This window comes from Gobio gobio (assembly GCF_949357685.1).
Source record: "Gobio gobio genome assembly, chromosome: 9".
Taxonomy (NCBI): domain Eukaryota; kingdom Metazoa; phylum Chordata; class Actinopteri; order Cypriniformes; family Gobionidae; genus Gobio; species Gobio gobio.
Genome location: NC_137115.1, coordinates 56,723,185 through 56,736,177, shown reverse-complemented (window position 1 = coordinate 56,736,177; position 12,993 = coordinate 56,723,185). Strand labels below are relative to the sequence as shown.

The window sequence follows — 12,993 nt, the reverse complement described above, 5'->3', positions numbered from 1 at the left end:
ACAGTACCTGAGGACACACACCTGACTACAGTACCTGAGGACACACACCTGAGGACACACACCTGATTACAGTACCTGAGGACACACACCTGACTACAGTACCTGAGGACACACACCTGATTACAGTACCTGAGGACACACACCTGATTACAGTACCTGAGGACAACACACCTGATTACAGTACCTGAGGACACACACCTGATTACAGTACCTGAGGACACACACCTGATTACAGTACCTGAGGACACACACCTGACTACAGTACCTGAGGACACACACCTGATTACAGTACCAGAGGACACACACCTGATTACAGTACCAGAGGACACACACCTGATTACAGTACCTGAGGACAACAGACCTGATTACAGTACCAGAGGACACACACCTGATTACAGTACCAGAGGACACACACCTGATTACAGTACCTGAGGACAACACACCTGATTACAGTACCTGAGGACAACACACCTGATTACAGTACCTGAGGACACACACCTGATTACAGTACCTGAGGACACACACCTGATTACAGTACCTGAGGACACACACCTGATTACAGTACCTGAGGACAACACACCTGATTACAGTACCTGAGGACACACACCTGATTACAGTACCAGAGGACACACACCTGATTACAGTACCTGAGGACAACACACCTGATTACAGTACCTGAGGACAACACACCTGATTACAGTACCTGAGGACAACACACCTGATTACAGTACCTGAGGACACACACCTGATTACAGTACCTGAGGACACACACCTGATTACAGTACCTGAGGACACACACCTGATTACAGTACCTGAGGACACACACCTGATTACAGGTGTTGTAATATGAGGACGTTCCCCATGTCCTCACTTTTCAAAATGCTTAGAAATCACAGAATGAGGTTTTTTTCACAGAAAGTGAACTGCACAGTCTCCTGTGATGGGTAGGTTTAGGGGCAGTGTGTGTGTGTGTGTGTGTGTGTACTCACTCTCTGAACCGGCGGCTGTGGATCTTGGTGATGGCTGAGGCTGCCATGGGGCTCCCGATGCCCGAGCTGGCGGGCGACCCCTGAGAGACGGGCGTGATGCTGTACGGAGAGTTCTGACTGGCTGGAGACAGCGACGCATCACTGGGCATGCTCAGACCGTTCTCTACAACACACACACACACACACACACACACACACACACACACACACACACACACACACACACACACACACACACACACACACACAGGAGACAGATGAGCACTACCTTACACATGATTGTGTTTCTGATCATATTAGAGCTGCACAATACTGGAAAAACTGGCATTGCCATATTTAGTTATATACACCGATCAGGCATAACATTATGACCACCTTCTTAATATCGTGTTGGTCCCTGACCTGTCGAGGCATGGACTCCTCTAGACCCCTGAATATGTGCTGTGGTATCTGGCACTAAGATGTTATCAGCAGATCCTTTAAATCCTGTAAGTTGCGTGTGGCCAGTTCTCCACTGGTCCTTCATGACCCTGTGGCCGGTTCTCCACTGGTCCTCCATGACCCTGTGGCCGGTTCTCCACTGGTCCTTCATGACCCTGTGGCCGGTTCTCCACTGGTCCTCCATGACCCTGTGGCCGGTTCTCCACTGGTCCTCCATGACCCTGTGGCCGGTTCTCCACTGGTCCTTCATGACCCTGTGGCCGGTTCTCCACTGGTCCTCCATGACCCTGTGGCCGGTTCTCCACTGGTCCTCCATGACCCTGTGGCCGGTTCTCCACTGGTCCTCCATGACCCTGTGGCCGGTTCTCCACTGGTCCTCCATGACCCTGTGGCCGGTTCTCCACTGGTCCTCCATGACCCTGTGGCCGGTTCTCCACTGGTCCTCCATGACCCTGTGGCCGGTTCTCCACTGGTCCTCCATGACCCTGTGGCCGGTTCTCCACTGGTCCTCCATGACCCTGTGGCCGGTTCTCCACTGGTCCTCCATGACCCTGTGGCCGGTTCTCCACTGGTCCTCCATGACCCTGTGGCCGGTTCTCCACTGGTCCTCCATGACCCTGTGGCCGGTTCTCCACTGGTCCTCCATGACCCTGTGGCCGGTTCTCCACTGGTCCTCCATGACCCTGTGGCCGGTTCTCCACTGGTCCTCCATGACCCTGTGGCCGGTTCTCCACTGGTCCTTCATGACCCTGTGGCCGGTTCTCCACTGGTCCTCCATGACCCTGTGGCCGGTTCTCCACTGGTTCTTCATGACCCTGTGGCCGGTTCTCCACTGGTTCTTCATGACCCTGTGGCCGGTTCTCCACTGGTCCTCCATGACCCTGTGGCCGGTTCTCCACTGGTCCTCCATGACCCTGTGGCCGGTTCTCCACTGGTCCTCCATGACCCTGTGGCCGGTTCTCCACTGGTCCTCCATGACCCTGTGGCCGGTTCTCCACTGGTCCTTCATGACCCTGTGGCCGGTTCTCCACTGGTCCTTCATGACCCTGTGGCCGGTTCTCCACTGGTCCTCCATGACCCTGTGGCCGGTTCTCCACTGGTCCTCCATGACCCTGTGGCCGGTTCTCCACTGGTCCTCCATGACCCTGTGGCCGGTTCTCCACTGGTCCTCCATGACCCTGTGGCCGGTTCTCCACTGGTCCTCCATGACCCTGTGGCCGGTTCTCCACTGGTCCTCCATGACCCTGTGGCCGGTTCTCCACTGGTCCTCCATGACCCTGTGGCCGGTTCTCCACTGGTCCTCCATGACCCTGTGGCCGGTTCTCCACTGGTCCTCCATGACCCTGTGGCCGGTTCTCCACTGGTCCTCCATGACCCTGTGGCCGGTTCTCCACTGGTCCTCCATGACCCTGTGGCCGGTTCTCCACTGGTCCTCCATGACCCTGTGGCCGGTTCTCCACTGGTCCTCCATGACCCTGTGGCCGGTTCTCCACTGATCCTTCATGACCCTGTGTTCTCCACTGGTCCTCCATGACCCTGTGGCCGGTTCTCCACTGGTCCTCCATGACCCTGTGGCCAGTTCTCCACTGATCCTTCATGACCCTGTGGCCGGTTCTCCACTGATCCTTCATGACCCTGTGGCCGGTTCTCCACTGATCCTTCATGACCCTGTGGCCGGTTCTCCACTGGTCCTCCATGACCCTGTGGCCGGTTCTCCACTGGTCCTCCATGACCCTGTGGCCGGTTCTCCACTGGTCCTTCATGACCCTGTGGCCGGTTCTCCACTGGTCCTCCATGACCCTGTGGCCGGTTCTCCACTGGTCCTCCATGACCCTGTGGCCGGTTCTCCACTGGTCCTTCATGACCCTGTGGCCGGTTCTCCACTGGTCCTCCATGACCCTGTGGTCGGTTCTCCACTGGTCCTCCATGACCCTGTGGCCGGTTCTCCACTGGTCCTTCATGACCCTGTGGCCGGTTCTCCACTGGTCCTCCATGACCCTGTGGTCGGTTCTCCACTGGTCCTCCATGACCCTGTGGCCGGTTCTCCACTGGTCCTCCATGACCCTGTGGCCGGTTCTCCACTGGTCCTTCATGACCCTGTGGCCGGTTCTCCACTGGTCCTTCATGACCCTGTGGCCGGTTCTCCACTGGTCCTCCATGACCTTGTGGCCGGTTCTCCACTGGTCCTTCATGACCCTGTGGCCGGTTCTCCACTGGTCCTCCATGACCCTGTGGCCGGTTCTCCACTGGTCCTTCATGACCCTGTGGCCGGTTCTCCACTGGTCCTTCATGACCCTGTGGCCGGTTCTCCACTGGTCCTTCATGACCCTGTGGCCGGTTCTCCACTGGTCTTTCATGACCTTGTGGCCGGTTCTCCACTGGTCTTTCATGACCCTGTCGCCGGTTCTCCACCGGTCCTTCATGACCCTGTGGCCGGTTCTCCACCGGTCTTTCATGACCTTGTCGCCGGTTCTCCACTGGTCTTTCATGACCCTGTCGCCGGTTCTCCACTGGTCCTTCATGACCCTGTCGCCGGTTCTCCACTGGTCCTTCATGACCCTGTGGCCGGTTCTCCACTGTTCCTTCAAGACCCTGTGGCCGGTTCTCCACTGGTCCTCCATGACCCTGTCGCCAGTTCTCCACTGGTCCTTCATGACCCTGTCGCCGGTTCTCCACTGGTCCTTCATGACCCTGTGGCCGGTTCTCCACTGGTCTTTCATGACCTTGTCGCCGGTTCTCCACTGGTCTTTCATGACCCTGTCGCCGGTTCTCCACTGGTCCTTCATGACCCTGTCGCCGGTTCTCCACTGGTCCTTCATGACCCTGTGGCCGGTTCTCCACTGTTCCTTCAAGACCCTGTGGCCGGTTCTCCACTGGTCCTCCATGACCCTGTCGCCGGTTCTCCACTGGTCCTTCATGACCCTGTGGCCGGTTCTCCACTGGTCCTTCATGACCCTGTGGCCGGTTCTCCACTGGTCCTTCATGACCCTGTGGCCGGTTCTCCACTGGTCCTTCATGACCCTGTGGCCGGTTCTCCACTGGTCCTTCAAGACCCTGTGGCCGGTTCTCCACTGTTCCTTCAAGACCCTGTGGCCGGTTCTCCACTGGTCCTCCATGACCCTGTCGCCGGTTCTCCACTGGTCCTTCATGACCCTGTGGCCGGTTCTCCACTGGTCCTTCATGACCCTGTGGCCGGTTCTCCACTGGTCCTTCATGACCCTGTGGCCGGTTCTCCACTGTTCCTTCAAGACCCTGTGGCCGGTTCTCCACTGGTCCTTCATGACCCTGTGGCCGGTTCTCCACTGGTCCTTCATGACCCTGTGGCCGGTTCTCCACTGTTCCTTCAAGACCCTGTGGCCGGTTCTCCACTGGTCCTTCATGACCCTGTGGCCGGTTCTCCACTGTTCCTTCATGACCCTGTGGCCGGTTCTCCACTGGTCCTCCATGACCCTGTGGCCGGTTCTCCACTGGTCCTTCATGACCCTGTGGCCGGTTCTCCACTGGTCCTTCATGACCCTGTGGCCGGTTCTCCACTGGTCCTTCATGACCCTGTGGCCGGTTCTCCACTGTTCCTTCATGACCCTGTGGCCGGTTCTCCACTGGTCCTCCATGACCCTGTGGCCGGTTCTCCACTGGTCCTTCATGACCCTGTGGCCGGTTCTCCACTGGTCCTCAATGACCCTGTGGCCGGTTCTCCACTGGTCCTCCACTTTTGATAGAGACTGACCACTGCAGACCGGGAACACCCCACAAGAGCTGCAGTTTTGGAGATGTTCTGACCCGTCACAATCTGGCCCTTGTCAAACTCGCTCAAATCCTTACGCTTGCCCATTTTTCCTGCTTCTAACACACCAACTCTGAGGACAAAATGTTCACTTGCTGCCTAATATATCCCACCCACTAACAGGAGATCATCAGTGTTATTCACTAGTCATAATGTTACGCCTGATTGGTGTAATTATTGTGTGTGTTCGTACCGTCCTGCTCCTGTGTGAGCGGGTCGGTGAAGCTCAGACTGTCTCTCTGCTCGTCGGCTCCAGGCACGCCGTGATCCGCAGAGCTCTTGCCCTTCTTCACCTCGCGCTCCTGCAGAATAATCTACACACACAGAGAGAGGGGGCGGGGTTAATGATGTCATATCCTGTCACGCTCAGCGGCATGTGTGTGTGTGTGTGTGTGTGTGTGTGAAGCACCTTCTTCATGGCGGTGGTCTTCTTGACTTTGGGAATCTCTCTCTCTTTGCCCCTCTTGATGCGCGGCGCGCTGGAGTCCAGGATGTTGTGTGGGGGGGTGTATGTGTTCTTGAGTCCTGTCACTCGACTGCCGCCATCTTTACTGTGCAGAGCGGCCACTGTCCCAACTGACAACAACACACACACACACACACACACACACACACACACCAGCGTTAGCTCACTCTCCCTCCCTCGCGCTTATTAAAGGGTTAGTTCACCCAAAAATGAAAATTGGCTGAGCCTCATGTGGTTGGACACCCGTCAGACCTCCGTTCATCTTCAGACACAAATGAAGATATTTTAGTGTAAATCTGATGCTCTGAAAGGCCTCCATTGGCTCAACTTTACACTCTCAAGAACCTTAAAAGACACTAAAGACTAAAGTTACAAAGTCCATCTCACTACAGCGGCTCTACAATAACTTTAAGAAGTGAAGAGAATAGTTTTTGTGCGCAAAAAAACCCTAAATAACGACTTATATAGTGATGACGATTTCAAAACATGGCATCATGAAGCTTCGGAGCGTTATGAATCAGTGAGTCGATTCAGCGGTTCAGAGCGTTATGAATCGACTCACTGATTCATAACGCTCTGAACTGCTGAATCGACTCACTGATTCATAACGCTCTGAACCGCTGAAACGACTCACTGATTCATAACGTTCTGAACCGCTGAATCGACTCACTGATTCATAACGCTCTGAAACGCTGAATCGACTCACTGATTCATAACGCTTCGAAGCTTCATGAGGCCGTGTTTTGAAATCGTCATCACTATATAAGTCGTTATTTAGGCTTTTTTTGCGCACAGAAACTATTCTCGTCTTCATAAAGTTATTGTAGAGCCGCTGTAGTGAGATGGACTTTGTAACTTTAGTCTTTAGTGTCTTTTAAGGGTCTTGAGAGTGTAAAGTTGAGCCAATGGAGGCCTTTCAGAGCATCAGATTTACACTAAAATATCTTCATTTGTCTCAGTTGGAGTTGTGTGTCAGAGGGAGTTGTGTCTCAGTTGGAGTTGTGTGTCAGAGTTGTGTGTCGGAGTTGTGTGTCAGAGTTGTGTGTCAGAGTTGAGTGTCTCAGAGTTGTGTGTCTCAGAGTTGTGTGTCTCAGAGTTGAGTGTCTCAGAGTTGTGTGTCAGAGTTGTGTCTCAGAGTTGAGTGTCTCAGAGTTGTGTGTCAGAGTTGTGTCTCAGAATTGAGTGTCTCAGAGTTGAGTGTCTCAGAGTTGTGTGTCAGAGTTGTGTGTCAGAGTTGTGTGTCAGAGTTGTGTGTCAGAGTTTTGTGTCAGAGTTGTGTGTCAGAGTTGTGTGTCAGAGTTGTGTGTCAGAGTTGTGTGTCAGAGTTGTGTGTCAGAGTTGTGTGTCAGAGTTGTGTGTCAGAGTTTTGTGTCAGAGTTGTGTGTCAAGAGTTGTGTGTCTCAGTTGGAGTTGTGTCTCAGTTGGAGTTGTGTCTCAGTTGGAGTTGTGTGTCGGAGTTGTGTGTCAGAGTTGTGTGTCAGAGTTGAGTGTCTCAGAGTTGAGTGTCTCAGAGTTGTGTGTCTCAGAGTTGAGTGTCTCAGAGTTGTGTGTCAGAGTTGTGTCTCAGAGTTGAGTGTCTCAGAGTTGTGTGTCAGAGTTGTGTGTCAGAGTTGTGTGTCAGAGTTGTGTGTCAGAGTTGTGTGTCTCAGAGTTGAGTGTCTCAGAGTTGTGTCTCAGAGTTGAGTGTCTCAGAGTTGAGTGTCTCAGAGTTGTGTGTCAGAGTTGAGTGTCTCAGAGTTGTGTGTCAGAGTTGAGTGTCTCAGAGTTGAGTGTCTCAGAGTTGAGTGTCAGAGTTGAGTGTCTCAGAGTTGTGTGTCAGAGTTGTGTGTCAGAGTTGAGTGTCTCAGAGTTGTGTCTCAGAGTTGAGTGTCTCAGAGTTGTGTGTCAGAGTTGAGTGTCTCAGAGTTGAGAGTCTCAGAGTTGAGTGTCTCAGAGTTGAGTGTCTCAGAGTTGAGTGTCTCAGAGTTGTGTGTCTCAGAGTTGTGTGTCTCAGAGTTGAGTGTCTCAGAGTTGAGTGTCTCAGAGTTGTGTGTCTCAGAGTTGAGTGTCTCAGAGTTGTGTGTCAGAGTTGAGTGTCTCAGAGTTGAGTGTCTCAGAGTTGTGTGTCTCAGAGTTGTGTGTCTCAGAGTTGAGTGTCTCAGAGTTGTGTGTCAGAGTTGTGTGTCAAGAGTTGTGTGTCTCAGTTGGAGTTGTGTCTCAGTTGGAGTTGTGTCTCAGTTGGAGTTGTGTGTCGGAGTTGTGTGTCAGAGTTGTGTGTCAGAGTTGAGTGTCTCAGAGTTGAGTGTCTCAGAGTTGAGTGTCTCAGAGTTGAGTGTCTCAGAGTTGAGTGTCTCAGAGTTGAGTGTCTCAGAGTTGTGTGTCAGAGTTGTGTCTCAGAGTTGAGTGTCTCAGAGTTGTGTGTCAGAGTTGTGTGTCAGAGTTGTGTGTCAGAGTTGTGTGTCAGAGTTGTGTGTCTCAGAGTTGAGTGTCTCAGAGTTGTGTCTCAGAGTTGAGTGTCTCAGAGTTGAGTGTCTCAGAGTTGTGTGTCAGAGTTGAGTGTCTCAGAGTTGTGTGTCAGAGTTGAGTGTCTCAGAGTTGAGTGTCTCAGAGTTGAGTGTCAGAGTTGAGTGTCTCAGAGTTGTGTGTCAGAGTTGTGTGTCAGAGTTGAGTGTCTCAGAGTTGTGTCTCAGAGTTGAGTGTCTCAGAGTTGTGTGTCAGAGTTGAGTGTCTCAGAGTTGAGAGTCTCAGAGTTGAGTGTCTCAGAGTTGAGTGTCTCAGAGTTGAGTGTCTCAGAGTTGTGTGTCTCAGAGTTGTGTGTCTCAGAGTTGAGTGTCTCAGAGTTGAGTGTCTCAGAGTTGTGTGTCTCAGAGTTGAGTGTCTCAGAGTTGTGTGTCAGAGTTGTGTGTCAGAGTTGTGTGTCAGAGGTGAGTGTCTCAGAGTTGAGTGTCTCAGAGTTGAGTGTCTCAGAGTTGAGTGTCTCAGAGTTGAGTGTCTCAGAGTTGTGTGTCAGAGTTGTGTCTCAGAGTTGAGTGTCTCAGAGTTGTGTGTCAGAGTTGTGTGTCAGAGTTGTGTGTCAGAGTTGTGTGTCAGAGTTGTGTGTCTCAGAGTTGAGTGTCTCAGAGTTGTGTCTCAGAGTTGAGTGTCTCAGAGTTGAGTGTCTCAGAGTTGTGTGTCAGAGTTGAGTGTCTCAGAGTTGTGTGTCAGAGTTGAGTGTCTCAGAGTTGAGTGTCTCAGAGTTGAGTGTCAGAGTTGAGTGTCTCAGAGTTGTGTGTCAGAGTTGTGTGTCAGAGTTGAGTGTCTCAGAGTTGTGTCTCAGAGTTGAGTGTCTCAGAGTTGTGTGTCAGAGTTGAGTGTCTCAGAGTTGAGAGTCTCAGAGTTGAGTGTCTCAGAGTTGAGTGTCTCAGAGTTGAGTGTCTCAGAGTTGAGTGTCTCAGAGTTGTGTGTCTCAGAGTTGAGTGTCTCAGAGTTGAGTGTCTCAGAGTTGTGTGTCTCAGAGTTGAGTGTCTCAGAGTTGTGTGTCAGAGTTGAGTGTCTCAGAGTTGAGTGTCTCAGAGTTGTGTGTCTCAGAGTTGTGTGTCTCAGAGTTGAGTGTCTCAGAGTTGTGTGTCAGAGTTGAGTGTCTCAGAGTTGAGTGTCTCAGAGTTGTGTCTCAGAGTTGTGTGTCTCAGAGTTGTGTGTCTCAGAGTTGTGTCTCAGAGTTGTGTCTCAGAGTTGTGTGTCAGAGTTGAGTGTCTCAGAGTTGAGTGTCAGAGTTGAGTGTCTCAGAGTTGTGTGTCTCAGAGTTGAGTGTCTCAGAGTTGTGTGTCAGAGTTGAGTGTCTCAGTTGTGTGTCAGAGTTGTGTGTCAGAGTTGTGTGTCTCAGAGTTGAGTGTCTCAGAGTTGTGTGTCTCAGAGTTGTGTGTCTCAGAGTTGTGTGTCTCAGAGTTGTGTCTCAGAGTTGAGTGTCTCAGAGTTGAGTGTCTCAGAGTTGAGTGTCTCAGAGTTGTGTCTCAGAGTTGTGTCTCAGAGTTGAGTGTCTCAGAGTTGTGTGTCAGAGTCGTGTGTCTCAGAGTTGTGTCTCAGAGTCGTGTGTCTCAGAGTCGAGTGTCTCAGAGTTGAGTGTCTCAGAGTTGAGTGTCTCAGAGTTGAGTGTCAGAGTTGAGTGTCTCAGAGTTGAGTGTCTCAGAGTTGTGTGTCAGAGTTGAGTGTCTCAGAGTTGTGTGTCAGAGTTGAGTGTCTCAGAGTTGAGTGTCTCAGAGTTGTGTGTCAGAGTTGAGGGTCTCAGAGTTGTGTGTCAGAGTTGAGTGTCTCAGAGTTGTGTGTCAGAGTTGAGTGTCTCAGAGTTGTGTGTCAGAGTTGAGTGTCTCAGAGTTGTGTGTCAGAGTTGAGTGTCTCAGAGTTGAGTGTCTCAGAGTTGAGGGTCTCAGAGTTGAGTGTCTCAGAGTTGAGGGTCTCAGAGTTGTGTGTCAGAGTTGAGTGTCTCAGAGTTGTGTGTCAGAGTTGAGTGTCAGAGTTGAGTGTCTCAGAGTTGTGTGTCAGAGTTGAGTGTCTCAGAGTTGTGTGTCTCAGAGTTGTGTGTCAGAGTTGAGTGTCTCAGAGTTGAGTGTCAGAGTTGAGTGTCTCAGAGTTGTGTGTCAGAGTTGAGTGTCAGAGTTGAGTGTCTCAGAGTTGTGTGTCAGAGTTGAGTGTCTCAGAGTTGTGTGTCAGAGTTGAGTGTCTCAGAGTTGTGTGTCAGAGTTGAGTGTCAGAGTTGAGTGTCTCAGAGTTGTGTGTCTCAGAGTTGTGTGTCAGAGTTGAGTGTCTCAGAGTTGTGTGTCAGAGTTGAGTGTCTCAGAGTTGTGTGTCAGAGTTGAGTGTCAGAGTTGAGTGTCTCAGAGTTGTGTGTCTCAGAGTTGAGTGTCAGAGTTGAGTGTCTCAGAGTTGTGTGTCAGAGTTGAGTGTCAGAGTTGAGTGTCTCAGAGTTGTGTGTCAGAGTTGAGTGTCTCAGAGTTGTGTGTCAGAGTTGAGTGTCTCAGAGTTGTGTGTCAGAGTTGAGTGTCTCAGAGTTGAGTGTCTCAGAGTTGTGTGTCAGAGTTGAGGGTCTCAGAGTTGTGTGTCAGAGTTGAGTGTCTCAGAGTTGTGTGTCAGAGTTGAGTGTCTCAGAGTTGTGTGTCAGAGTTGAGTGTCAGAGTTGAGTGTCTCAGAGTTGTGTGTCTCAGAGTTGTGTGTCAGAGTTGAGTGTCTCAGAGTTGTGTGTCAGAGTTGAGTGTCTCAGAGTTGAGTGTCAGAGTTGAGTGTCTCAGAGTTGTGTGTCAGAGTTGAGTGTCTCAGAGTTGAGTGTCTCAGAGTTGTGTGTCAGAGTTGAGTGTCTCAGAGTTGTGTGTCAGAGTTGAGTGTCTCAGAGTTGAGTGTCTCAGAGTTGTGTGTCAGAGTTGAGTGTCTCAGAGTTGTGTGTCAGAGTTGAGTGTCTCAGAGTTGTGTGTCAGAGTTGAGTGTCTCAGAGTTGTGTGTCAGAGTTGAGTGTCAGAGTTGAGTGTCTCAGAGTTGTGTGTCTCAGAGTTGTGTGTCAGAGTTGAGTGTCTCAGAGTTGTGTGTCAGAGTTGAGTGTCTCAGAGTTGAGTGTCAGAGTTGAGTGTCTCAGAGTTGTGTCTCAGAGTTGAGTGTCAGAGTTGAGTGTCTCAGAGTTGTGTGTCAGAGTTGAGTGTCTCAGAGTTGTGTGTCAGAGTTGAGTGTCAGAGTTGAGTGTCTCAGAGTTGTGTGTCTCAGAGTTGTGTGTCAGAGTTGAGTGTCTCAGAGTTGTGTGTCAGAGTTGAGTGTCTCAGAGTTGAGTGTCAGAGTTGAGTGTCTCAGAGTTGTGTGTCAGAGTTGAGTGTCTCAGAGTTGAGTGTCTCAGAGTTGTGTGTCTCAGAGTTGAGTGTCTCAGAGTTGAGTGTCTCAGAGTTGAGTGTCTCAGAGTTGTGTGTCTCAGAGTTGTGTGTCTCAGAGTTGTGTCTCAGAGTTGTGTGTCTCAGAGTTGAGTGTCAGAGTTGAGTGTCTCAGAGTTGTGTGTCAGAGTTGAGTGTCAGAGTTGAGTGTCTCAGAGTTGTGTGTCAGAGTTGAGTGTCTCAGAGTTGTGTGTCAGAGTTGAGTGTCTCAGAGTTGAGTGTCTCAGAGTTGAGTGTCTCAGAGTTGTGTGTCAGAGTTGAGTGTCTCAGAGTTGTGTCTCAGAGTTGTGTGTCTCAGAGTTGTGTGTCTCAGAGTTGTGTGTCTCAGAGTTGTGTGTCTCAGAGTTGTGTGTCAGAGTTGTGTGTCAGAGTTGTGTCTCAGAGTTGTGTGTCAGAGTTGTGTGTCAGAGTTGTGTCTCAGAGTTGTGTCTCAGAGTTGTGTGTCAGAGTTGTGTGTCAGAGTTGTGTCTCAGAGTTGTGTCTCAGAGTTGTGTCTCAGAGTTGAGTGTCTCAGAGTTGTGTGTCTAAGAGTTGTGTGTCTCAGAGTTGTGTGTCAGAGTCGTGTGTCTCAGAGTTGTGTGTCAGAGTCGTGTGTCTCAGAGTTGTGTGTCTCAGAGTTGTGTGTCTCAGAGTTGTGTGTCTCAGAGTTGTGTGTCAGAGTCGTGTGTCTCAGAGTTGTGTGTCAGAGTCGTGTGTCTCAGAGTTGTGTGTCTCAGAGTTGTGTGTCTCAGAGTTGTGTGTCAGAGTCGTGTGTCTCAGAGTTGTGTGTCAGAGTCGTGTGTCTCAGAGTCGTGTGTCTCAGAGTCGTGTGTCTCAGAGTTGTGTGTCTCAGAGTTGTGTGTCAGAGTCGTGTGTCTCAGAGTTGTGTGTCTCAGAGTTGTGTGTCTCAGAGTCGTGTGTCTCAGAGTCGTGTGTCTCAGAGTTGTGTGTCAGAGTCGTGTGTCTCAGAGTTGTGTGTCTCAGAGTTGTGTGTCTCAGAGTTGTGTGTCAGAGTTGTGTGTCTCAGAGTTGTGTGTCAGAGTCGTGTGTCTCAGAGTTGTGTGTCTCAGAGTTGTGTGTCTCAGAGTTGTGTGTCTCAGAGTTGTGTGTCTCAGAGTTGTGTGTCTCAGAGTTGTGTGTCTCAGAGTTGTGTGTCAGAGTTGTGTGTCTCAGAGTTGTGTGTCAGAGTCGTGTGTCTCAGAGTTGTGTGTCTCAGAGTTGTGTGTCTCAGAGTTGTGTGTCAGAGTCGTGTGTCAGAGTCGTGTGTCTCAGAGTTGTGTGTCAGAGTCGTGTGTCTCAGAGTCGTGTGTCTCAGAGTTGTGTGTCTCAGAGTTGTGTGTCTCAGAGTTGTGTGTCTCAGAGTTGTGTGTCAGAGTCGTGTGTCTCAGAGTTGTGTGTCTCAGAGTCGTGTGTCTCAGAGTCGTGTGTCTCAGAGTTGTGTGTCAGAGTCGTGTGTCTCAGAGTTGTGTGTCT

General features: G+C 51.1%; 1 protein-coding gene across 5 annotated transcripts in view; it reads right to left on the bottom strand.

Annotated features, from left to right (window-relative positions):
- The window catches only part of secisbp2l (SECIS binding protein 2-like), a 61,521-nt gene that overhangs the window by 18,829 nt on the left and 29,699 nt on the right, over positions 1–12,993 (bottom strand). For all 5 annotated transcript variants that reach the window (XM_079824876.1, XM_079824878.1, XM_079824877.1 and 2 more), the window contains 3 exons: positions 5,624–5,790; positions 5,408–5,528; positions 990–1,152 (listed from right to left, as the gene is read on the bottom strand). In XM_079824876.1, coding sequence (XP_079681002.1) covers positions 990–1,152; positions 5,408–5,528; positions 5,624–5,790 — 451 coding nt within the window. The remainder of the gene's footprint in view (positions 1–989; positions 1,153–5,407; positions 5,529–5,623; positions 5,791–12,993) is intronic.